General features: G+C 40.4%; 1 protein-coding gene across 6 annotated transcripts in view; it reads right to left on the bottom strand.

Moving 5' to 3' along the window:
- Positions 1-27,221, bottom strand: part of LOC105479920 (neuropilin 1) — a 157,545-nt gene that overhangs the window by 58,962 nt on the left and 71,362 nt on the right. For all 6 annotated transcript variants that reach the window (XM_011738246.2, XM_011738248.2, XM_011738247.2 and 3 more), the window contains exons 5-6: positions 20,532-20,687; positions 18,301-18,467 (exon numbers count right to left, since the gene is read on the bottom strand). In XM_011738246.2, coding sequence (XP_011736548.2) covers positions 18,301-18,467; positions 20,532-20,687 — 323 coding nt within the window. The remainder of the gene's footprint in view (positions 1-18,300; positions 18,468-20,531; positions 20,688-27,221) is intronic.

The following is a 27,221-nucleotide window of genomic DNA, read 5'->3' as shown; positions in this document are numbered from 1 at the left end:
ACTCTGAAATACAAGTAATCAGCATCTAATGCAATTTGAAACTCTTATGTAGAGTCAAAGAGAATGGCTGATTACATCTCTATGCTTTAGAAAATATTGTTTTACATTTTTAAGACGTACACCGACCTGTGATATCTTTTCTTCTTTAAAATAAAGTCTTTTCCTTCAATGGCATGTTAACTTGCAGATGAATGCCTGGGAAACCTTTAACAGCTTGGTCAAAAAGATGACATTTTAATGTCCCCTCCTCCTCTTCCTACAAAGAGACTTAGGAGTTCTTGCCAGGCAGTAAAAGATTCAAGGACTTAATACTTTTAATTAACATTTTTTGAATGCTTATTTGTAAGTTACATTTAATTTAAACCTGAGCCTAATCCTTTGATTTGGAAAGAGGACATGCTGTCAGAACAGACCAAATGTAATCCCTAATAATTTGGCTAAGATTTTAACTTAAAAACTTTCTGATGGAAATTGCCTAACTGAAATTTCTTAACAGAGAAAAAATAAGCATGCTACAGTTTTAAAACAATGATAATCAGTCTCAAATATGTATACATGGGATGAGAATCTTCCAGTCAAGAACCTCATAGGAGAATCAGAGCATGTGCTCTTGCTAGATTGGTTTACTTAATAAAGAGTTAGCGAGCAAGTACTACATAGAAGGGATGGGCAGGTATTGTGCTCTCCTGATATAACTCTTGATTCCATCTGATTGTTTATGTGTAATATCCATGAAAGCTAGGAAAGATTCTTCTAGTAGAAGACTGAGAGGGTAGGAATTGCATGGGTTAGGTAGGCAAGAGAAATGTTTGGGTTCAGTGCTGCTGATCTCGTTGACTGCAAGGATACAGCTCTAGATATCCTGTAAGATTAAGTAGAGTGTGTATACAGGTCTCTCGCTCCTAATATTTGTCAGCCCTAAAACAAAGAGGGTAACAGTAACAGAAGAATGAGTTAATGGCTGGTTTGGATTATAGCCACTTTGAGACTTGGTGGCAGAATCGGTGATCTCTGCACATAATTCAGTAGGACTGTATTATGTTGATAAAGTATTGCTGATGATTATTGTTTTTGTTACTATTAAAAACTTCTCTGGGGCAACCATGATGTGTCAGGTATTGTACTAAGTGCTAACTTCCTGTCCCTCATCTTACATTTTCTCAACTGTCCCTCAAACAGGTTTTATAGATAATGAAGCTGAGACATAGCGCAATTAAGACCTTTTTTTTTTTTTCTTTTTTCACACTCCTGGTCTTTCTGAGCAATTATTACCTCTGCTCGGAGTCTAGCAACTGATAAACTATGGAGCTCAGAGTGTCTGCTCACACAGCTGCATCCCAAAGCCCAATCATGGAGCTTCACACATCATAGCCACTCAAACTAAAAGTGTGAAATTACAGTAAACTGAAGGATGCCAAGTATCCTGATAAAAGCATTTAGTGCATTAAATCCAACACGCATTTACTGTATGCCAGGATCTGGAAGCACACAAGCCTATATGGCAGTAATAATGTTATGAGACTGAGAGTAAAAAGTGTCAGCCTAGTGATAAGTGGGGCATTATAGGATTCAGAAGAAGGGAAAATTACTTGTGGAAGGGGCTAGAAAGGGCTTGATGGAAAATAGGTCATTTGAACCGTTCAAAGTGGACCTCATAGGACTGGGGGTTGGACTTTTGTAGGGGGAAGCAGAAGCGGCCAGAGTTGATGAACTAATGGCAGAAGAAAGACAAAAATAAAAAATAAAAAATTAAAAAATTAAAAAATTAAAAAATCCCACCCAATTGCCTACATTTGAAAATATTTTTGAATATTTTCAAATGAATATTTTTCTTCTTTTTTTTTGAGATGGAGTCTGGCTCTGTCGCCCAGGCTGGAGTGCAGTGGTGGATCTCAGCTCACTGCAACCTCCACTTCCTAGGTTCAAATGATTATAGTTGCTGGGACTACAGGGGTGTGCCACCATGCCCTGCTAATTTTTGTATTTTTAATGGAGATGGGGTTGTGTCCTGTTGACTAGGTAGGTCTCCAGACCTCAAGTGATCTGCCCACTTTGGCCTCCCGAAGTGCTGGGACTACAGGCGTGAGCCACCATGCCCGGCACAATGAATATTTTCCTTCTATCTAGTATTTCATGGCAAAATTCCTTTGGAGAGCAAAGATAAGTGTCCTCCCCCACTTCACACACACACACACACAAATGTGCACATGCACGCACACGCGCACACACACATTTTGCACCGGCCTTTATGTAGTCCAGGAGTCTAGGCTGTGAAGTGTTTGGCTAGTGACAGAAGGGCAATGAAATCTTCTTTGTAGGTAAACTTGAAGTTCATGGTCATGCACTACACTGCTGAGGTAATTCTGCTAAAATGTGTGGTTTCACTGCCTCTGGGAGTCCAAGCATTCCTGGGAATGAGACAAAACCTCAATCTGTATGAGTCAGCAAGACTTCTCTCTTGAGTCTAGCAGCACACACTGCAGCTCCTACCCTCTGTGGATGTCTACATTTAAAATAAAACCTGTCAATGAAATGGCACAGAAACTGCAGATGCTTTCTTTAGAGATTCACGCTTCTGTTGAAATCACACTGTTCTTGCCTCAAACATTTAAGGAGAAGCTCATGAGCTCAGAGGATGATCTTCTAATGATGGGCAGTTGTGTTTCTAATATCCAGCCCAATGTGGAGAGAACTTGATGGGTGGCGATTATTCATTCACAACACAAATAAGTGCTAGGTGCTTGGGTGAAAGGGAGTGAAGGTGATAAGATTCCTGCCCTGTAGATAGTGAAGGAAAAAGTCAAGTAAACAGTAAATCACAATACAGAGTGAACAGACTGCATTAAAATGAATCAATGCATTCTGGTACAACAGAGAGAAAACTGGGGTGATGTAGGCAGCATATGGTGGAAAACAGCACAGATCCCAGAAGTAGTTTTATAGCTTTGACCTGCAGGAGTGACCTGGATAATGATAAGCAAGTTACTTAGTCCATTCAAGTCTTAGTTTCCTCTTCTCTCGAACAGAAATGCCAATGCTTACCTCATTTAGTCATTCTGCATGGCTATTATGAAGATCATGATGATGCATATATACACATATTAACCATAAGAATGTGACCTAATTTTTTTTACCTAGTCTTTTGGGTAATTGGAGTGGGTGCCTACATGTGTTTGTGTGTGGGTGGGTGTGCATAGTTTTGCCGGTAGTACCTAGATTATAAATCCTTTGAAGGAGAGAGAGAGTCTCTTTCACTTTAGGCCAGGCACGGTGGCTCATGCCTATAATCCCACCACTTTGGGAGGCTGAGGCAGGTGGATCACTTGAGCTCAGGAGTTCAAGACCAGCCTGGGCAACATGGCAAGACCCTGTCTCTACAGAATATAAGAAAATTAGCCAGGTGTGGTGGCATGCTCCTGTAGCCCAGCTACTTGGGAGGCTGAGGAGAGGATCACTTGAGCCCAGGAGGTCGATGCTGCAGTGAGCTGCAATCGTGCCACTGCACTCCAGCCTGGGCAACAGAGGAACACCCTGTCTCAAAAAAAAAAAAAAAAAAAAAAAAGAAAAGAAAAGAAAAGAAAAAATATGTCTTCACTTCAAATTCACCTATTTTCACATATAGTGCCTAATTCTTAACAGATGCTCAATAAATGTTAGTTGAATTTAAATTCGATGTTATGTAAGTCTGGCATTGTCAGCAAGATCTGAAACTCCTTTCCTCCAAACTGCCTGTCATTAAAGTCAATGTTAAGGTGTTTGAGCACCTGACTTGTACCCTTAAGCTAGGAATGTGGCTACTCTTATCTTAGCATTTCTAACTGCAAATATTATAATGAATCATAAACTTTCTAGTCCTTTGAAGAGTCCACTTAAAACTAGAGTCTGCTGACTGGTGAGTTTCACTGGCTAGGTCCACACCATGTGAAGTATTCCTTTTTATTTATTTCTCAAATGACCTCTCCCTAACTCAATAGTGCTTCTCTTCCAGGAGTTAACCCCAAAGGCATCGGGGATTAAACACAATTTTCACTATATCTATTATGCTCTCAAGTACCTCACTCAAACCTCTTCTCAACCTTCTTATTTTAGAGTTAAGGTTATTTGCAAGCATGACGTCCGCAGGATGTTTATGTATCAGATGTTTATCTACCTGGTATCTCAGATTTCTCCCATACCCTTCCTGTATTTTTGAAAATATAACATCAGAAATTGACTGCATCACTAGAGTGACCGCATCACCATGGTTTTACCAAATTAACATACGATCTTTTATAAGTTGTTGGAATTATAGCTTTCTGTGGCTAGGAAATGAATATAGACTTCAGACCTTTTGCAATCTTTGTGTTTCTTTGTCTCATGGTCTTTGAGAAGCAGCCTCACAAGAAAAAAAAAAGGCTCATGGAAGAAGTCTTGGAGGTGGCTGTGCGATGAGGCAAGGATGTCTGACACGTTTCCAAGGTGCAGTTATTCACACACACACACACACACACACACACACCCCTCTCCAGGCTTTCAGCAGTTTAAAGAAATTTTCAAACCTAAAATACCAGGAAAGTATTAAATAGCACGTACAGGTACGGTGTGTTTTGATTTTTAAAGCGGTTATACTGTGCTACCCATAAAGTTTTATCTGCACTATTGGGGTGATTTCTAAGTGACTCAAGATAAACACACACTTTTACTCAAACAGCATCTGTCTATTCCAGCACAAACAAATGCCTTGTTGATTATTGGTTTTGCAGTTAATCACGCCTTTAATTTTTCTACCTTCCCCTTTAAGCTTGGTTTCAAAAACAAACACAAGGATGAATTTCTGGAAACTAAAGACTTGCAGATGAGGGTGATGGTCTAAATCAGTCTTTTGGCCTATAAAGTTTGACAGCATCTTTTTACAGCAATTTTCCATGTATTTCCCGGTGATCTAGGTGGGCCTCTCCTGGTAATGAGAGTTTCCTGTGCTGATGGAGAACTTGGAAGTGCAGGTGTCCAAAGAAACTCTCCTTGGCATTAAAAATCCTGCAAGGAGCTGATGGGATTACTGAGATTAAAGTCGGCCGCCAGCCTAAGGTTATAACGAATGCTACCCTGGAGACAAGAACGAAGAGAAAGAACAGGCTGCCTAGGTACAGCTGGTTGTCAGAAATTGTGGGTAAACAGTTAGTCTCTGAAGGAATGCCAATCATTCCTGGGAACAGATGAAATGAACTTCTCAATTTAATATTTGGTCAACTGCATTTCCCTGTTGGAAGCTTACCATTCAGCCAGGAACTGTATATGCTGATTTGTTTTGAAGCTCACATTAAGGGGATGGGGAAAGCTTTGCAAAAATGAATTTTCAAAGAACGACTCTCCAAGAAAATCATGTGTAATTAGAATTCACAGCAGATGTTTGGAATTGAGCAAAGGCCAGCCTAGGGCAGGAGAAAGGCAGTCAAAATACAAATGCCATGCATGGAGGTAGAAAATGAAAATGAAGAAGGAAAAAAAGTTACCCAGTTGTTTGTGGTTTCTGTGCTCCTCCTGGGAGAAAGGGGCAAGGCATAGCATTATTCTGTGCTCTGAAGACATGTACTCCCTTTGCCATTCAAATACTGTCAGTTGACAGAACTCAAATCCTTTCCATATTCCAGAAAAAATAATCTATCAATACTAATTTCATGCATTTCAGCCTGGGTCACACAATGGAAAAAATGCATCTGTGCAACAACTTTCAAACCATAGGAGGACAAACACAGATGTCACACTAACTACATCATGTTAATCCTCTCCTAGCACTGCCTGAAGTCCTTAAAGTAATGGAAGCTGTGGCTCACATCTATCCACTGGAACCGTTCTTAACACACGGTTGGATACCTCTATTTCAACCACATACTTGGAGGTGACAAGAGGTGAAACGTTTTTTTGGTGGACATGGTTGTACTGTCGTATGTGTGTGCTGGTGTGTGTGAGGTGCATTAGGGAAATCTCTGACAGAAAAAATGGGGCTAAGGCACATGTTTGGAAGGGTTAAAAAAAAAAAAAGACATTCCTTTCATATAATCTTCCAGGTTTTCAGAGCAATAGAAATCCTCTCACATTGCCATTATGGTTTTAGATGCCAAGTTAAGGCTTAAAACATATCACTTTGAACGATTTTAATACATTGCCAGTATTGAAAAAGAAATGAACTGATTCTTAATCTGTTTGAATTATTTTTAATAAAAATATTTTAATTTGGATGAATTTTATATGAGAAACATAAATATTCTAAATCTAGACACTTTAAAGAAAGATAAGTAGATAAATAGATGTTTGTATTAAACCCTTCTGGAAGAACAGCAACATTCTTCCACTAAGGAAACTGGAATACTGTATTACAGAAGTTGATAGTTGGAGCTGAATTTCAGCATAGAGAGGTTGAATCCCAAATCACCTTTTCCTGCCTCCTTTTACTCCTCCCCAGAAGACACGGGACTGTCCAGATGAAGGTCAGTAAGATGCTCAGTAAATGAATTCATCTATTTATAAGTGGTTGATTTCAGAGGAAATAGCATGTTAAATGAACAAAAGTAATGTCTGATTTTTGTTTACATGGTAAATGACTGTTAAATAAATGAATTCTTGCATCTATATATTGGAGCTTTCCAAATACATAATAGCATCCTTATAAATATATACAATATTTATAAACTACATTAAAACTAAAGAAGCAATATAATGTATGTGCCGGCAATGATTAGTTTTGATTTGTAAAGGTATGTTAAATAACTAGGCTAGTAAAATTCTGCATGTTACACCCTCATTTTTTAAGGTGGAAAACTCCGGAAAATTATTTTCTCTTCTCCCCCTAAACTCTGTGTACCTCCAGAAATATCAAAAAATGTTTCTTTAGTATTTCACATTTCACATTATTTTCTAACTTCCTTTCATTATCATGAGTATTTCCCACTGGAAATGTGATATTTCATTTCCAGATCCTCAAACTTAAGGCTCTGTGAAATTTCTTGCACCTGTAGCCATTAGCCTTTGGGTCTACCTGGGTCTCGGTCTTTTATCCTGAGATGGGATCTACTGCATCAGCTTTAGCCCTAGGTAAACACACGAAGGCTAGATGGATAAGACAACTATAATGAGTTTCTTCATACAGCTGGATCCCTGGCTCTGCCTTTTCTTTTCTTCTTTCTGGGTTAGTATTATGGCCTACAAACTACGCAGAATGGAACATGGTATTTGTCTTCTTAAGGAAGGAAAAAATAGCAGATTTTGGCAGGACTTTAAGGTGTGAACAGTCTGTAATGGTGGGTAAGCCCATGCCTTACAGATATTTCCTTCAAAGACTGGAGGGACATGAAAGATGAACCGTCTGGGCTTCATCTTATCTTCCCCAGTGGGCTGCACTTTCTTACAAGATAGCACAAAAGCATCAAGGAAAAAGGCCCCGCAAGTGAGGTTTGTATGTGAAATCCCCAGAGGAGCTTCACGAGGAAGCCAACCTGAACAATTATTTGATGTAAGAAAAAAAAAATCTTGTTAATTAAAAAAATTTGCTATGTGCTGCCTCACATAATTATCAATAGTGTTTGAGACAAATTCCAGCTATACTCCATATACTTATATTTCATCTTAGACAAGCTCAGGGTACTAGTTGATTGAGTAAATTTATTTTTAATAGAATCACAGAATTTTAAATGCTTGAAACAACCCAAGCATCTGTCTGGTCCAATCACCCATCCCCTGGAGAATTTCATCTATAGCATTCTCGGGCTTGCTAAAAGAATAAAGGAGCTTATTTGTTTATTTTTCTAGATCCAAAATATGTAGTTAGAAGTTTAAAGCATTGGAATTGTAGGAAGAATAAAACTTTGGTAGAATTGAGACATCTCATTCTCCTGAAGGAAGGCAATTAGAATAATGCCATAAATGCATTTTAACCCCTTGGGGTAAACAGAGCTGGGGAAAAAATGCCCAAGTCACATGCACAAGTGCATATGTGATCATCCTCAATCCTAACATGTGCAATTAGTCTCAAACACTCTGTTCAGTAGTTGGAAATATAAAAGCATAATGCATTTTATTACTATTGGGATTTATAAAACATTTTTAAATTTAATCTACTTTCCTCCCTTTATTTGAATCTTGAATTGAATGAGATTAGATGGCTAAGGGAGGGAGGGAGGGAAGGAGAAGGAGAATGGAGAAGGAGGGTGGAGGTTTGTGTGTGTGTGTGTGTGTGTGTGTGTGTGTGCATGCATGCTTGTGTCTGTCTTTGTTTCAGATTAGCATCCAAAATTGCTGTTCTGACGTGGATCAAAATTGCCATTTTGATGTGGTGCTTTCAAATGGTGCATTAAATGAGAACTACACAAGGGTATAAAATCCTCATCCACACCAGGGATTTGGAATTTCCAGGGTTCAGCCCTCTCTCACCTTTGGAGAAGGTGGCTATGGATGTGCTAGAAAAGTTTTAATGTATGGGTTTTGCTAATTCTGAAGAACACACATTTTTTTTTTTTGCTCTGGTGCTTTCAAATTACTATATGAAAGTTATTTAAAGCTTAGGAGTTGGTGTGTTACCTTACACGCGACATAAATGTAGCCATTGCTCCTAAATGTGAACATTAATGCACTCTGTAAAAGGTGCAATTATTACCGCTGGGACAGAAATCAACAAATCCCACCAAAGGAATTTCTTAAAACTGCTATCATAAAATCTGTGCATGTTATGGATTTCATTAACATTTTACTCCCTAAGGATTCCCAATTGTATAATAACAGAAGTTCTTTAAATTTTAAATACCACAGACAGGAACAGCCTTTCACCCAAAACAGATGTGAAACCATCAACCTTACCTCCTTATTGGTCCACAGATATGAAACTGGTTGGTAATTGATAGCTTTTAATGTGTTGCTATTTAGGTTACAGAAGTGGAAACTTAATATTATCGTTCCCATGAAAAGATAAGTTATTAACCAATAGACAGCCTTTTCAACCACGATTCTTTCCTTTTGATTATATTTGAAGTTAAAAAAAAAACAAAAAACCCAAGAACTGTCTGATTTACATACCACATAAAAACAAAACTAGGTAGACAAAGGTCGGTGACATCCAATGTTCATGTGTCAAAGAGCTAATTTCAGTCTTATTTTGCCTGAATCTTGTCAATGGTAATTTACAATTTTATCCCATGCTTCCTTTTCTTAATCCTGTCCTTATTAGTGCATTTTGAGACCCAATGGTACAGCCTTCTAAAATAACATCTGTATTTATTTAGCTAAAAACAGTTCACGTTTAAAAGCTAAAAATAGGGAAGCCTAAGATAAATAAGCAGGAAGGTTTACGAAGCTATTTTCCTGCATAAGGTCAACAAACACATCTGTATTTTTGGAAAACGAAAGAGCTACGGTTCTGTTCAAATAATATCTACAAGCAGTCTAGAAGTGATAAAAGCCAGCCAAACAGCAATGAACTTTTTCTTTCAAAAGGATGACTATATGAAAAAAATGACTTGATTAGAATTTTAGGATCTACTACGCCAGTGGTTTTCGAGCGGGGGTGATTGTTCCCTCAATAGGATATCTAGCAATGTCTGGAGACAGTTTTTGGGTTTTATGACTTACGTGTGTATGTATGCTATGTGCTTCTAGTGAGCAGAGGCCTGGGACACTGTTCAACATCCTATCTTGCACAGGTCAATCCCTCCAAAAGAAAAAGATTATGCAAATCAAAATGTCAGTATTGCTCAGACCAAGAAACCCTGCTCTAGATGTAGTCCAACCACGTAAGTTAAAGCTTCTGCAGTGATTGTTCAATTTCATAGGCACCATTTGCCAGTCAGCAAACAAGTAGGGGTAGGCTCAGGTTTAAACACGCTTACTTGGTCTTCACGACACCAGCCTCAAAAGAGACTGAAATCCATTTTCATCTTGTTACAATGGAGTAGGAGCAGGGATGCTAAGATTCTAGTCCAGGTTCTGTCATTAACTTCCTCTGTGGTCTTTCAAATCACTTAACCTCTGAACTTATGCAAAATAAGGGATTTACACAAAAGGATGCCTGTATCCCTTTTAGTCTTAAAGTTGAGATATACTTGAAAGAAAAAAAAATTCTTCTCTAGACTATAACTATGAGTGTTTGTTTCAAATAGACGCTGCATCAAACAATAAGAAACCAAAAACTGTAAGTACAATGGAAAGTTATTGCTACACAGGTAATTTATTTGTAAGAGTAATTCTACCTGAACAGTGGTGGTTCTTGAAGAATTGTCTTTTCGGTGATGCTTCATCATCAAAATCTAAGAGACTTTTTCAAATATCATACATTTTCTTTAAGGTGTGTTGACAAGAAATTAGTATAATCATTGGACTGATTTTTTAAGCCGAATTAATTAGTCAACTTGACCAAAATGGTTAAAATCATCTTGGTAATTTCTTTTTTTTTTTTTTTGGTAATTTCTATGAAACAAAACAATTGGTTAAAAATCTGCAAATAATCATCTCTCATGTGTGCATCTGTTTTCCCCAAATCATACCCTCCTTAAAAAACAAACAAACAAACAAACAAACAAATCCACTTAGAATTTAATCCATCTCTACCTACATATTCCCTTCAAATGACTTCCTGTGATGTAAAAAGCCATGGTCCCAGGATGACATTAGGAAAAGTTCCTCAGGACACTGTAGATTTTGGAACAGACTTCCTGGGTGGAAACTCAGTCATAGGTAACAGACCTCTGCTTCATTAATGGTTAGTATGTAAAGCATTTATTTTATGGAGGAAGTAGAAGTCAATGCAGAATCAGGGTAAGCACCAAAAGCTCACCTTGGGGAATTTTGTTTTTAAAACAAATTGTCTTCCTTCCAGATAAATGTTTAGGTTGAAACAGCATGTTAGTATTAGTTGCAATAAACACACACACACACACACGCACACACAGCACACCACACCTGGGGAATCCACATTTATTTGAACAGCTGTATTTTCCCTAGTTTTGCCAACACTGTATTTTACATGCATCATTCCACATTTGGGTAACCCAGTGAGCTATTTCTGTCAGTTCGCTACTCACAGATTTATAAAGTATCATTTTAATGTAATTTTGACAATTTACTAATGATCTGAATGAGTTAATACACCCCCTAAAGTATCTGGTTTATAGGCACAGAGTGTTGACAATCAGGATAACCTGGCCCTATCTACGCTCTGGATCAGTCAATTTAGCAGGTGGAACCAATTTTGAATACAACACTACGAACAAAACCTGTGAGAAACCAGCAATTTTGTGAAAAAATCAAGGTGATATCTGTTCCACACTCAACCCATTAATACCAGAGAATAAAAAATTTGTCCACAAAGTTTAGCAGAAAAGAAAATTGTATATGAAACGTGTTAAAACAAATGACATTCTAAAGCTTTAAGGTAAATTACTTCAGTTTCTACTTTCAACGTGAGGAGATTTTAAAGATAAAACAAGGGTTTCAAGTAACAGATTCTTCAAATTGAATATGTCAGCACTCACTCATCCCACCTGAAATGTGATAAAAATATATCATACTACCATTTTTCAGAGGAAATATTTCCAAGGGCTCATAAGTTACTTCACTCTATTTGGTCTTAAAGGAAGTCCAGGCAGGCCCTTCTCAGCTCCTGAAATCACGTCTATGCCATTGTGTTATTTTTCATGCCCATTCTCAGCAAGTTGTAACAGGCAATTCAAGTTTTGAATCATGACAGAGCCACTTTGGAAGTTGCCAGAAGCAACAACTCACTGCTCTGGATGGAATGTTGGTGAAGTGTATGGACGGGAAACCTCGGAGGACTGAAGGAAGGACCCCAGGGCTGAGGGTGGCAAACCTGATTGTGTCTGACAGTCTGGTCTGTGGCGTATCAGGCCTGATGCCAGGATTAGTTATGTATCTCCGAATAGCTGGCATAAGAGTATCTCTCCAGTGTACCTCAATCGCAAGAGCACTCAGTGAAAAACATAATCAGAGTGGCCAAAGAGCTTTGCAAGCCTCGGCTGCACCCTGACTGGGTGTCAGATCCAGAGGCAAGTGGCAATGCACGTGCTGGCCACGGTCTGACTTCTTCTGTGCCTGCTGTCTTGCTTCCTGAGTCTGAGGAAGGATATCCACGTCCATTGTGTAAGACCGAGATTTCTCACAAGTTATGTCTTTCTCTGGAGTCAGGACTTTGGTGAACTATTTAACCCCACTGGGCCTCAGTTTTCTCACGTGAAGATGGGGGTAAAAATCTCTGGTCAACTGACCTCACTTAGTAAGATTAAAATAGGACGTATATAAAAAGTGCTTTTGGCCAGGCGCAGTGGCTCATGTCTGTAATCCCAGCACTTTGGGAGGTCGAGGCAGGCAGATCACTCGAGGCCAGGAGTTCAAGATCAGCCTGGCCAACATGGGATGAAACCCCGTCTCGACTAAAAATACAAAAATCAGCATGGTGTGGTGGTGCATGCCTGTATCCCAGCTACTCGGGAGGCTGAGGCAGGAGAATCGCTTGAACCCAGGAGGCGGAGGTTGCAGCGAGTCAAGATTGCACCACTGCACTCCAGCCTGGGCAGCACAGCGAGACTCTGTCTCAAAACAAAAGTGCTTTTGTAAGGGAAGAGTGCTATGGAAACATAAGATGTTGTTGTTAGAATATGTGTCACAATTAATTTTAAAATCTTTAAAGCAACCTTAAAGGCTACTTAGATTGGACCAGTTTCTCATGTTGAACTTAGAGGAAGGGCATTTACTTTCTTTTGACACTATTGTCTCAAATGACTAAACATGACTGTGTGTGTTTCAATTCCATTCAGCCCATCTCCCTACCACACTAAGGGCTTTCATTAATGGTATCTGCTTCCAAAGTTCCTTCAGAGAGAAAATGGGGAAGACTTTAATATTATTTGAGAAATACATATAAGGCAAAAGGGAAACACGAAAATAAGCTTCTTCAGCAGGTTGGCTCCAGTCCTTCTTTTCTGGAAATTTCCTTCTTCTCATACCTCAGAATTAACATCTGCACTAGAAAACGGAGTGGAGAAAGAAGAGGCTCTTGCCTCAAGGGTTTGTTGATGTGGTCTTACACCTACAGACTATCTTCCTGGAGGTTTCCTTCTGTCTGATTAATCCATAAGAGGGCTGATTTACCAACCCAAACAGGATGTGGTTTAGAAGTCAACCGCTCTCTGCTCCTCCGGAATAAGTGAAGGCATACATACTCTAGTACCACCATTTTTTTCCACAAGAGAAAAAGCCCCTAAATTTGGAGAAGAGTAGTTTCAGCTCAAGTTGATTTGTCAAGTGATTTAATTTCTAAAGTCACTAGCGGGTGTGGTAATCCTGGTGCTATTTTTGTTTTTTCGAACAACAAAGTTCATATCCCACCCAAGTATTACGTCTCTTGTTTTTTTTTTTTTTTTTTTTTTGGTCTCCTGGCATTTTAATCAGAGAAAAGTCACAGTTGTTTTGAGGAAAGCACTCCCAAGAGCTTTAATTAAAGCTGGAAGGATAAATCTGTTTACAGCGTGGTGAACACTATCATTAATAAAACATTGAAATAATTAACGAATTAAATTCTGCTTTGCGTGTCAATGGCTACGTTCAGGATCTTTGAGAACGTCTCCCCAGAAGACGCAGTACACTGTGTACTTAGTTTGCAGAAATGAAAAGGAAAAACTGAAACTGCACTTCTCTGAGACTCATAGATCATAGACTGAGAGAGCCTGAATGGAGTGAAGGCTACATTATCTTTATTTTATGGGAAAAGAAACTCAGTTTCAATGAGCGTAATGGCCTGGGTTCTAATGATGTGCTTGAAAAGGAAGACTTTTGATCACACCACTGATACACAGTCTGTATTTTGCATCCTGGAATGATTAACCAGAAACAAAGGAAGGAAAAAGGTGAAATTAATAATAAGATCAGCAGCTCTGGGACACAGAATACAGAATGGAATAATCTGGAAAAAAAGGCAGGGCAGGCAAATTTCATAGTGTGATTAACTCTGCCATTGACAATGAGGGAATTTTAGCAGCTCAGGATATGAAGTGGTTTTTTCAGCAGGATATGGCTGTGTGCAAACCTTCACATTGGGACTTCCTTCACGCTCCTTCTCACTAACAGGCTCCTTGACTTGTTTTTAAGCTTTCTGGCAGACAACAGATCTCACAGGAAGCTCCAATGTGGACGTTCATATCGACAGTTAATGATGCATTGTTTTTTTTTTCTTAATGCCACTCAGTAATTTCCTAGGGAAAACAATGGGAACCAAAGCTTGTTCCTGTCTTGATGGAAAGTCAGCTTCCAATATTGCCTTATTAATTTAACACATGAAAGTATTTGTATACTTGTTGTTGCTACAGCAACTTGTTTTGTGGGGGCATATTTCACGCAAAATGTGAAAAATCTGAAAAAGAAAACAAACGTTTTCTGCATATTTATGTGCATATAAATAGAAATGTATGTGTGCTAAGGTTCTTGTGATTAGAGGTATGTGCCTCTTGCCCTCAGTCTAAATTATGCTGTACTTGTTGGTTAATTTACAAAACATCTATCTAACGAAAACAACAAGCCAACCACTTCCAAGGAGTTTCAGAAAAGCTGGAAACACATGAAATTATTCATAATTAGGTGATTGGTGGATGATAACAGCACCCACCCTGTACACAGACACAACGAGCATGTAAATGAGCCTGCTGAGCTCGGGAGGGGAAAAACGGTAATTTTACCTCAAGGTGAACCTGAAGCTAAGCTTTTGTGACTTTCACCTTTCAGAGAGATGGAGCAGCAAAGTCCCTGCATGCTAGGCTTAGAGACAGGAAGCACCCAACCCGTCTCAACGTGATTCGGCAGGGAGGTGATGGACATGTCATAAAATACACTTGAAAGTATATGAATGGGAATAAATGGTAAAAATCCTGCATGCTGTAATATAAACAAGTGGGTGTTAGAGTCTGATAGACCTTATTTCCAAGCCTGTCACTAGGTCACTAGGTCACTAACTGTGACCTTGAGTGTTTACCCATTTCTCTGAACTTCAGCATCCTCGTTTTTACAATGGGGATGATTATACCTCCTTCCCAGGATTGCAGTGAGGATCAGACAAAAAATATGTCAAGTACTTAGCATAGATCTGGCCACATTCTGTGCACTCGATAAAGGATCAATGTCCTATGAGTAGGACAATTGTCATTTAAGCTCTCCTCCCTCTAGCCAGATGGGGCCATGGCTTCCTGTTGCCCCTCAGAAGTTAAGTGTGGCTCTGTGATGTGCTTTGGCAGTGAAGGTGGGTGGAAGTGATCCAGCAGGGAGACCTGAGAACCATCACGATGAGCTGTGATCTTTCTCCCTCTGTAATAAGGTCAGGCTTTGTGTCCCCACCCAAATCTCATCTTGATTTGTAATCCCCAGCATTGAGGGAGGGACCTGGTGGGAGGTGATTTGATCATGGGGGCGGTTTTCCCCATGCTCTTCTCATGATAGTGGGTGAGTTCTCACAAGATCTGATGGTTTTATAAGTGTTTGGAAGTTCCTCCTTCCCTTGCGTCTTTCACCTGCCGCCATGTAAAACATGCCTGCTTCCCCTTCTGCCATGATTTTAAGTTTCCTGCTTCCCCTTCTGCCATGATTCTAAGTTTCCTCCCCAGCCATGCAGAACTGAATTAATTAAACCTCTTTCCTTTATAAATTAACCCAGTCTTGGGTAGTTCTTTATAGTGGTGTGAGAACAGACTAATACACTCTGCCTTGGGGCAGGCAACATTTCAGAGGACGCTGTTCCCTAGGTCTGGGTCCTGGTGTGAGAAGATATGGAGCAGACCCCATCTGGCCCAGCCATAGGACATGGCATGAGCAAGAAGAAAACCATCTAGTTTTGGGAGTTTGAGGTACCTTGCTTCTCCTGATCATGTTTTCTCCTTGGCAAAAAGAGATGGATGATTTGAGATTTTTTTTTCTTCTGGGGCAATCTCAGATTGTGTCTAACTCCAAAGAATGATGTAAATCTCTTCTGTTGACAAATGCTTTGTGAGAGGCCATGTAGTCTCAGTGTTTTCACTGACAAGAGAATTGCCTTGCACAGAAGAATTGCTACAGTTGCAGTTTCAGAGCTCCTGGAAGACCACCATTTCTACCTTAATGAGAGCTTCCCACAGTACCAAGAATGGGACTACGTTACTGATACAGGAGTGCTGGGAAGGGAGGAGCATGGTCCCTTTAAATGATAGGGAAGGGGGAAGGGAAGTGCAGGGTAGAGAAAGGAGAGTCCTTGGCTAGCGCTCCGCCCCCACGGACCAAAGTGAGGACAGGTACTCCCACTTTCCCTCCCAAATGCTGCATTTTCCAAGACCACCCGGGCCCACCACGCCCCCATCCTGGGCCTTTAATAACCCGAGACCCTAGCGGGCAGATACACAAGCGGCTGGACATCGTGAGGAACACAATGGGGGAAGAAGGCACAAGTGGCTGGTGGTCGAGAGCCCACCCGTGGAAGAGCACACCAACAGGCACCGGCAGAACGACGTGGAGTTTGCGCGGAGCTGTTGGAGAAGAGTCCAGGAGAAAACCATCTCCCTTCCGGCCCCCCCAACAATAAAACCTTGCACTCATTATCCAAGATCACGTGTGATCCGAATCTTCCTGTACACCAAGGCAAGAAACCCTGGGATACAGAAATCCCTCTGTCTTTGTGATAAGGAAGGGGGTCTAATTGAGCTGGTGAACACAAGCCGCCTATAGACGGCAAACCAGAAGAGCACCTGTAACACGCGCCCACTGGGGCTGCGGCTTGTAAACATTCAGCCTTAGACACTGCCGTGGGGTCGAAGCCCCACAGCCTGCCCATCTGTATGCTCCCCTAGAGGTTTCAGCAGAGGAGCACTGAAGAAGCGAGCCACACCCCTATCGCACGTCTTGTGAGGGAGACAAGGAGACCTTTCCTGTTTCATTATCATACAAACATGCTTAGTGCTGCAAAATGTGAGCTTCCCCGGAGAGGCACATCTGTCAATCATACTGAACTGCTTGTTGGTTTGGGGATGTGGGAAAACAAGTTACCAAGAGCTATTTTGACACAGGCAAATTCATTTCGTTTCTGACTTAATCTGGAGATGGATTCAGCAATCCCAAGGTAGACGTCTCATCTTTTCTCACCCTCGACATGTTTCTCAGTGTTGGAGGTTAGCGTGAGTTCAGTCTCCTGTAATAGGCCATTTCACTTTAAGTGTATGTTAAACTAATATTGACCTTTCCAAAGTAAAACAAAATCTGGTATTTGTGCTTAAAAGACTGAAGCAGCAATAGATGTGGAAAGTAGAGGATTAATCATCTTGTGTTTTTTTTTTTTTTTTTTTTTTTTTCCCCTTGCTTGGAAACTCTCTCTGGGAATTAGTCATTTTATATCTAGCAATAAAAGTAAGACAGGCTCTGACTATTCTCCTGAAAAGGAAGCCTGGATCCTTCAGCAAATAATCTTTTGTATAATTTGCCCACAGTTTAACCCACAGATCCAGCTATGGATGTTTCATTTAACAGTGAGTGAAAAATTCAGGACTGTCAGCATCAGGCCTTTGGGTGGGAATACCCAGATATCAAGGTTGGGCAAGTGGGCATTAGGAGTGGTGCCAGGGATGAGAGGGGGTAGACGGCTGGGTAGATGGCTGGAAAAAGGGGTCAGTGGTGGGGATGTGGGGCAGACAAGGTATCTGTGGGGATATGTAAGTGACGGCGGGAAGTGTCAGAACAAAGCGAGGAAAGTAGAGGCAGCATCACTAATGAGGACACAGGTATGTACATTTCACGCCTAAACATAGATATCTCATCAACGGAGAGTGCCTTCAACCGAACCCCTTCTTGGATGTGTGCTATATAGACCTACGTGGAAAAACACACTCCAACCTTTCCTTCCCTTCTCCTACCCTGAACAAACAGAAATCTATACTTGGAAACAATTATTTCATACACGTCTATAAACAGGATTCATATATTTCATCCAGGAAATAAAAACATGTCAAAATAGGAAGCCCATTAACAGACAGTGTGTAGTTGGGAAAAATCAGATCTTGGAGCTGTTATCAAAGTGAGACACCTGTACTCACATTCTCGGAAGAGTAGTATGTGAGTATCTGAGAAGATATGTCATCTGGGCCTGCTTTTCTCTGATCGTGTAGTGATGCGCTCATTTTGCAGTGATTTATACCTGATGGCCATTAACCTATCTTTTCATTGGAGGCCATTTGGCACAGTACCACTTTCTTTCAACAACTTCTCTAGACAGTCAAAAACTTATTCAATCCTAGATAGGCTTGATCTTATGCTGCATACCTGTATCCACTCTCGGTAGGAATCTTCTCCGGGAGTCCACCCATTCTCAGGATAGTTCAGGCGGGAGCGCTCTGCAGACCAGTTGGTGCTGTACTGAGAAGAAGCTGTGATCTGGTCAGAATGAATTTCTCCTGATTCCATGCCCACAGCTTCCATACATTTGAAATCTGAAGGGAAAAACAGGGCCCAAAGTCATCAAAACATAGGGGATTTAATGAAATTTAAAAAAGAAAAAGATGCATTTTTCTTTTTTAACTTGACAAACCAAAGAGTTCATTCATTCAAAATTCTTTAAAAAGATGGTAGTAAGGGACTTACTGGAATATAGCACTGATACTTGGATTTTCATGGCAATATTTAAAAATAAGGTTATCAAGATCATACAGTGATTAATAATTTTGCCAAGTGGACTTAGGTTGACAAAAAGACTGTTTGAAATGTACCAGGAAATGATGAAAATTCTGATTTATGTTCACAGTTGAGTGTGTGTGTTTATATCTATGGCTCTACCTGTCATATGGGTACCCACAAAAAGTTGTATTTAAAATAAAATTTTTGTATTAAATTATTTCTTTTAATATCAAAGAGAACTGAAAAAAGACTCTATGTCTAGTTACAATTCATACTCAAAGGATGGTAGATCTAACTTCCTGTCTTTCAGATTCTACTATTGGCACCCAGACCACCTCTTCCTGACTTCCTTTGTTCTTATGCCCCGCCTCTGGCCTGATCATGACTATTAACATAATTAGCTTATTAAAACACACAATTATGCATTGGGGGTAAACTGCACTGTCACATGGCCCCAAAGCACCACAGTTTTAGAGCACAAAATCAAAATGCTCACAACAGTGACCATGAAACATCAAAATCTATATTCTCTGAGGCCTAACATCCTCAGTTTGATGATACTGGGAAAATGAGCATTCAGTTTTAGGAAAATGTTAATCCAAAGTACACAAGTGAAAAAAGCTTTAGAGATTAAAGGGAAGATCCTCAACCATCCAGAAAATCTCAGCTAATCAAAATTCCCCATTTTCTGAATTTTCTATCAATAACAGATAAGGTTTTAGGGCATACAAGGTTTCCTTGCAATGGTTTCGTATTTTTAAGCTTAGCTTTGTTATTTGTAATATAACAATTATTTACAGGCACAAAAATACATAAATCAATTAATCCAATAAATAAAATACAAATAAGGTTTTGAAATTTCACTGGCCTCTTTATTTTCCAGTGAGATCTGCTGTAGAAGATATGAGCATATCTGTAGGATACCTCTCCAAACACCCCTTGTCCTCTCCCTATGTTACTTTACAGGCTGGGAGCTAGAGCTGATAATTGCACAAACAATTTATTCTTTGTTCTTTTTTGTTGTTGTTCTTGAGACTGGGTCTCACTCTGTCAACCAGGCTGGAGTGCAGTGGCATGATTATAGCTCACTGCAGTCTTAAACTTCGGGGCTCAAGCAATCTTCCCGCATTCTCCCAAGTAGCTGGGACTACAGACATGATCCACCATGCCCAGCTAACTTTTCAATCTTTAGTACAGTCAAGTTTGCATTATATTGCCAAAGCTGATCTCCAACTCCTGGCCTCAAGCAGTCCTCCTGCCTCGCCCTTCCAAAGCACTGGGATTACAGGAATGAGCCACAAGTCCTGGCCTTATTCTTTGTTCTTTCAGATTTTTTCTTGGGCCTTTAAAAGACCTAGAGACCACAAAAACTTTGAGGAAGGGTTGAGCTAGCTGAGTTGAGTATTTTAATAGAATACAAAAAACATAATGGCTTCCTCCAGCATCTTCCACAACCAAACCACTGCATTATCCACACTTTGTGACTGCTCTGTCGGTGAACTACCGCAGATTTGTTTTATCGTCTGGGATAGATGCCTGTCCTCTTATGATGCTCAGCCTTGTATGCATTGGAGGGTGCCAGGTAGATGCTCTAGTCACATTTCATTGTTTCAAGGCACTATTTTGCCATTTCCCACTTTCTCGCATAATTTCAGAGGCTCCCAAGCAGGCTTCTCACCCACAATTTTATGAAGAAAGCACAGCAAATAGTTCTTCCTATTGATATTAAAAAAGAAAAAAAAAATTTAAAAGAGAAAAACAGATACCTGGCACCCACGTTCACAACACATTACTTTAGTGCTTCTTGTGGCTGCAGGTGTGTGAGCAGGAATGACATTGAGTATTTACCACAGGGCTTTGCAAAATGAATAAACACTGACCTTCTGAGACACTGCTCTGCAAGACACTGTAGTTTGCTGAGAAACCTTCTTTTGCTATTGCGCTGTCGGTGTAAAAAACCATGGAGAGAATGCCCGATGAGGATCGGATTCGACCTGGTGTTTTCTGTCCACAGTAACGCCCAATGTGAGGGCCAACTGGAACGGGAGGAATACAGACAATGTCAGAATGTCTTTTCTCCTGCAGCAGATGCAAGAACCACCATTTACAAACATGGGTCCCAGCAGAACCCAGAGTGTTTTCTAACCCAAAGCAAGGCTTCCCTAAGTTAATTGGTTTGCAGTGAACATACTGGATTGGGTTTGCGGAGAAGATTTTAAAGTGTACTCAGAAGGGCAGTAACAGGCATCACCGCATTCCCCAGTGAGCAGAACTGTTTTCAGGAACAGAATCGAAATGCTTGCTTCAACTGCAAAGAATGAGATTTAGGCTATTGAAGTGGCACCTTGGTACCCATTGGCAGGGCAAAACTGTATACACAGCCCAGCGCCAACAGATTCCTGCTAAGCTGTGGTCACTGAGGTTTCTGAGTTACCTATCCTCGCCTCTCTTGCCCTAGGGGAGATTCTGGGGATGCTGATGTCCAGGGAACCCTGTGGTCTGATCAGTCCCAGGGGTCTGATCCACAATTGACCTGTGATTGGCTTCCTCATGCTATCTTTTTGCCCTAGATTCTTATTATGATAAACATCCCAAGCTTGGACAAAGGACAATGGATTATGTCCTACTCAGGGCTTTATGTGAAGACAAATCATTGTAACTATGTAAAAAGTTGGAGACTACATATACCAATAATTTATAAATAATGGCAACCTATAATCTAAATGAAATAAAAATGCATCTGTCTGACTTCTGTCCTAGTTTTTTCTCTCCGAACTGAGAGGTGACTTGTTTCCAGGGGCCAAGACATCACCAAAAGCATCCATTTGATTGTGCACACCAGGAAATAAAGGGGACTTGAGGAGGCGAATGATTGGGAACACCCACTAATTTATGTTAAAGTCAAATTGTTTGATGGCTGGGTGCAGTGGCTCACTCCTGTGATCCCAGCACTTTGGGAAGCTGAGGTGGGCGGATCACTTGAGGTCAGGAGTTCGAGACCAGCCTGGCCAACGCGGTGAAACTTCGTTTATACTAAAACTACAAAGATTAGCCAGGTGTGGTGGGCAGTGCCTGTTAATTCCAGCTACTGGGGAGTCTGAGGCAAGACCCAGGGGGTGGAAGTCGCAGTGAGCCAGGATCACACCACTGCACTCCAGTCTGGATGACGGAGTGAGACTCTGTCTCAAAAAAACACAAAAATCAATACAGCAATTTGCTGTTTGACTTAAACTGGCCACACCTTTGTTGAAGTGCTTTAAGCAAACCTTGGCAATGAGTAAACTGGAAATTGCCTTGGGAAGAGTGTAGAACTCCTCTGGATGGCAAATCTTTCCACTTCCCTGTCCTGATCATCGACAAGCCACATACAAAAAAGTCCTTTTTTCCCTCTAGGTTTTTTCATTGCACATATGGTAAAAACATACCAGATGGTTTGGGTTTAGAAGGACAATATGGTGTGGACTGTTTTCCCCTCCAAGAAATCCATGGTTCTGTGCGTTTCAACTAAGAATGATTGCTTTGTTTAAAGAAGCACATTAGGTGGACATGTCCCTGGAGGGAGGGGCCTTCAACAGGGACGTGGTGTTTCAAGGCCAGTGTGTACAGTATGGATGCAGGACGCGGCGGATGAAGGCCAGGAGAGACTTCAGATGTGGTTGCCAAAGTGAACCTCACAAGAACTGGTCTCCCTGAAGCCCCGAGTACCAGCTGCGTTCCTAGTAGGCAGCAAATCCGAGCCCCTGTTTTGTGGATTGCACAGATCCTCGGCTGACAGGTTTTCAGCTCTTGGCCAATTCTCTTAAAAAAAAAAAAACAAAAAACAAAAAACAAAAAAACCAAACCCAAACAAAATAAAATAACTAAAGTAAACCAAAATGGTTCACCTATTTGAGTTAGCGCAAAAATGGGCTGCTTTGAACAATACCTGCTAATTTCTCTCAATGTGTTGAAAATAATGCAGTTGAGTGAATTCAGAGTTTTCTCTCTATCGCAACCCCTCACTCTCCCTCCAGGCACCACACAGTTTGTGTGCGTAGACTGCTTTATCATGAAGAAAACGAGGAGGATGACCCAGTGGGGAGGATTGATACGGATTATCTACAGGGCATCACGCTGACACGGACAATAGCTTTGCATTATGGGAGCAAATTTTGTTATATTAGACTTCTCTGTTGGCAGAAGAAAGCGTCTCAGAAGATGAAACTCTTGCTGTTTTTTGTCTCTCTTCAGCTTTAATCCTGGCTTCTAATTCTTCTACAGGTAGTGGTTCTTTGCTATTTAATAGATTTTCTTCATTCTGGATGTGGCCCTAGTAGTAATGTAACACTTTTTTTTTTCTTATCTCTGGAGCACAAAGTTGTCCATAACATACACATGAAAATACCTTGCTAGAAGCATACACTTAAGTCTTTACTTTCCTAAAAAAGAATCTCATTTCTGATCTGCAATATTAAAAAGAAGGCTTAGAGTCCATTCAGACTTCCTCACTACTTTTTCCCTCATTTAAATTCCATTAGTGTGGCTTCATGATGTTTTTTCTTTAGTCTGTGGGCAAACGTTTACAGCCCTAATCCTTGGGGTCGTTCTCTGATCGCCACAGCCGCTGACCTCCCCCGGAATACAAGCTCGCAAGCAAAGCTGTGATCGCCCTGTGGAAGCCCAGGCGGCTGATCCTCCCCGCCACTATCACCCAATTCCTTTGGGGAGGGCGGAAGGGGAATCTCTTTGAAAGAGAAAACAGAAGAGAACTTGTCTGATACAGACTTGCAATTTAGAGAGTCTCCATGACTCACTGGTTTATAATGTTTAAGACATGCTGGGTAAATCTGCCTTCTGTCCCTAGAACATTGCCCCCGGACAACAGCGTGCCACTCTCTTTAGGAGCCCTCAAGATACGACAGTGAAAGGCTTTTTCGACTATAATACAAAGAAGTATTGAATTTTCCTGAACAACAGCGAGACCTTAGCCTAGCAAGCTAATGCAATATTGATCTGAGCGAGAGTGGATGAAATACTCTTATCCGTCTCGTGTGTGTGCTCATTTGTGTATTTACATGAACATAGCTATCGGATTTCCTATTTCTGTTATTGTGAACCCAAGGGCCGAGGAGATGAATGAAAACGGTCACAAAAGCCGAAGTATAATTCAAAAATTGAATTATTGCAGAATTTTAGCAAGCAACATGTGCCAAGCTTCAGGAAGAGGAGAGCTAGAATGATCATATCTTCTCAGATGTGAAAGGAATATAGTATTTGTGCTGTTTAAATATATGCCTACAACGGGCAATGGTGATCCCACATCTTTTGCATTTTCCCATTAATCTTTCCAATAATTATAACCTTATCTCAGAATCAGATGATTTGGCTTTCTGCCACGTTTTTATGTGAAAAAATAAAAGTGCTGATCTACTACAAAGAGGTATTTTAAAATTTGTTTTTTTCTTTTTTAGAGATGGCTGTCTCACTCTGTTGCCCAGGCTGCAGTGCAGTGGCACAATCATAGCTCACTGTAACCTGGAACTCCTGGGCTCAAGTGATCCTCCCACTTCAGTCTCCCGAGGGGCTGGGACTGCAGGCTCACACCACTGTGTCCAGCTAATTTTTAAACTTTTTTTTTTGTAGAGACGGGGTCTTATCTCTCGATGTTGCCCAGGATGGTCTTGAACTCCTGGCCTCAAGCAGTCCTCCCACCTAGGCCTCCCAAAGTGATGGAATTACAGGTGTGAGCTACCACACCTGGCTTAAAGGTATCCTTTTAAAATGAAGTATTTTGAATAATAAACAAAAAAGGGATTCGTTTCAAAGGTACAAGATAGGTCGTCTATACTTTTCTGAAATTAATAGACTTTTTGGTGTGGAATATCTGGAATACCAAAAATACATTTTGTAGCTTTTCCCCAGAAAAAAATTGGCATATTTATCTCTCTCTCTTCTAAATTAGTCTTTAGAAGGTTAATTAAATGTAGAAGTAAATAAAAGCAAGCAGAACTCAATCTAGCTATTATGAAATGTATTCCTGAAATGATTGATAATTTTTGGAACACAGGTAACAATTGCAGTTCCAGCCCCTTTTGCCAGCTGAGGCAGAAGGCTGACGTCATCAGCACCGATGCGATGTGAGCTAAGCATTCACTTCCAGCCCCATCATCCAGCACCAACACTTCCAGCATCTACCTGGGCAATGATGCTGTGCTCTTGGCCTTCGCCCATATGTAAACCTCCACCAATTTTTTTCAAAGTTGCCATTTGTGAATCCATGCAGCTTCAAACAGAGTGGTAGACGGAGATGCGGGATTCACAACACGCATGCCTTGAATTTTGAGTTCTGGAGTAAACTGCTTTTCCTCAAAGTCAATTTGAATCAATGGATAGCTTTCAATTACCTAGTCATTTAATTCAATGTTTATGATAAAATGCAACGTAAAATCACTTGATGGTTAAACGCCTTCTGCACCTTCTGGTTGTTGTTTTTGGAAAGGATATCAAAGACTAAAAGCAATTTTGTTGGCAGAGGAACTATGTGTGTTGAACTACTATGACAAAAATGTTTTTAGTGTCACTGACCAAAAAAAAAAAAAATCCAGGAGGATGCAGTTTTGTTTTGCCTAAAAAAGAAAACCATTATGCAGGTACAGGCTGAATGAGGCCAGGTAAATGTTAACAAATATACAAATGCATTCTTCATATTCCAAAGCCAGTTTTCTCTGGGAACAAGTGAAAGGCACCATAGTTTAAAACATGTGTAAATTGCAAGGCTGATAACTCTTATTGTTAATTGTTCCTCGATTCAACTCAGTGATTTTCTAGAGCCAGAAAATTACTACTTTGAAAAACCCTTGACACTAATAACAATGTGCCTTCTTTCTGAAAGTCTTCTAAATAAGTTGGTTGATTGGACCTCCTCTTCAGATGTCAATTTAAATGAAAGTTCTAGAAAGGAAAGCTGCAAATTTGGGTTGTGAACAAATAAATCCATTGTAAAATGTTCCAACTATTGTTACAATATTATTATAATACTGTTTTCCTAATTATCAGATTGAATACTTGGAAATCAATCAGAACTCTGTTTGGGCAAATCTCATTATTTAATAAAAGAGTTTTGATAAGATTATCATAACCCTGTTTATATGGTAAAAGAGCAAAGAAGATATTAAACTAATGTTAACTCACCCGTTTATTCCAATGGCAATATAAGGATTCTCTAAACCTGGTTTTTCTCTAATGCTGTTTACTATTGAGGAACATAGCTAAATTGAATCACACTAATAATAATGTCATTTCAAAGACTAAGGCAATCTCCTTTACATTTTACTTACTCTTTTTTTAAAAACAGATTCTCGCTCTGTTCCCCAGGTTGGAGTGCAGTGGCCATGATCTCGGCTCACTGCAACCTCTGCCTCCCAGGTTCAAGTGATTCTCCTGCCTCAGCCTCCTGAGTAGCTGAATTACAGGCATGCACCACCGCGCCCGGCTAATTTTTGTATTTTTCATAGAGATGGGGTTTCACTATGTTGACCAGGCAGGTCTCGAACTCATGACCTCAGGTGATCCACCCACCTTGGCATCCCAAAGTGTTGGGACTATAGGTATGAGCCACAGCACCCGGTCTACATTTTACTTTATTCTTTATGTACAATGTATTTAAATACTCTTTTGAGAATAGTATCTGACTCTGTTTTACAGATAGTTATACATCTCCTAACTCCATGATGGTGAAGACTTCCAAGCCATCCTCTCTGATCTGTGTAATGTGTGTTCTCTAGAGAAATCTTAATATTAAACCAGACTAAACACAAGACAAGCAATGCAGCAGTAAAAATTATTGGATATTATCCCTCACTGTTCAGAATTTCGCTGTGTATTTTTGCCATTCACCTTCTAATTCACAAGAGTGGAATGGAAAACTTTCATTTAGATGTCCACTTGGCTATTTCCTCCACCTCCTTCAAATCTTCACTCAAATGTTGTTTTCTTTAATAAGGTCTAACCTCGGCCGGGTACGGAGGCTCACGCCTGTAATCCCAGCACTTTGGGAGGTCGAGGCGGGCGGATCATCTGAGGTCAGGAGTTTGAGACCAGACTGGCCAATATGGTGAAAACTCGTCTCTACCAAAAATGCAAAAAATTAGCTGGGTGTAGTGGTGGGCACCTGTAATCCCAGCTACGCAGGAGGCTGAGGCAGGAGAATCGCTTGAACCCAGCAGGCAGAGGTTGCAGGGAGCCGAGACCGCTCCACTGCACTCCAGCCTGGGTGACAAGAGCGAAACTCTGTCTCAAAAATAAATAAATAAATAAATAAATAAATAAATAGGTCTAACCTCACCACCCTATTTAAAATTTCACCCTATACCTTCCCCCTCCTAACTTCTCATCCCTTGACTCTGCTTTACTTTTTCTTGCTTGCATTTGGGGAGATTTGTTTACAGCACTTCTCACCTTCTAACATTTCACACACATAATTCATTTATTTTTAATGTGCATTGTTTATTGTCTCATTCTCCCTGGCAGAAGAGAAACTCCAGAAGGCAGCACCTTTCATTGTTTTGCTTACACAGGGGTTGGATGGTGCC

This window comes from Macaca nemestrina, chromosome 9 (genome assembly GCF_043159975.1).
Source record: "Macaca nemestrina isolate mMacNem1 chromosome 9, mMacNem.hap1, whole genome shotgun sequence".
Taxonomy (NCBI): Eukaryota; Metazoa; Chordata; class Mammalia; order Primates; family Cercopithecidae; genus Macaca; species Macaca nemestrina.
Note: the sequence above shows the minus strand (reverse complement) of the source record. Positions and strands in the feature narration are given on the sequence as shown.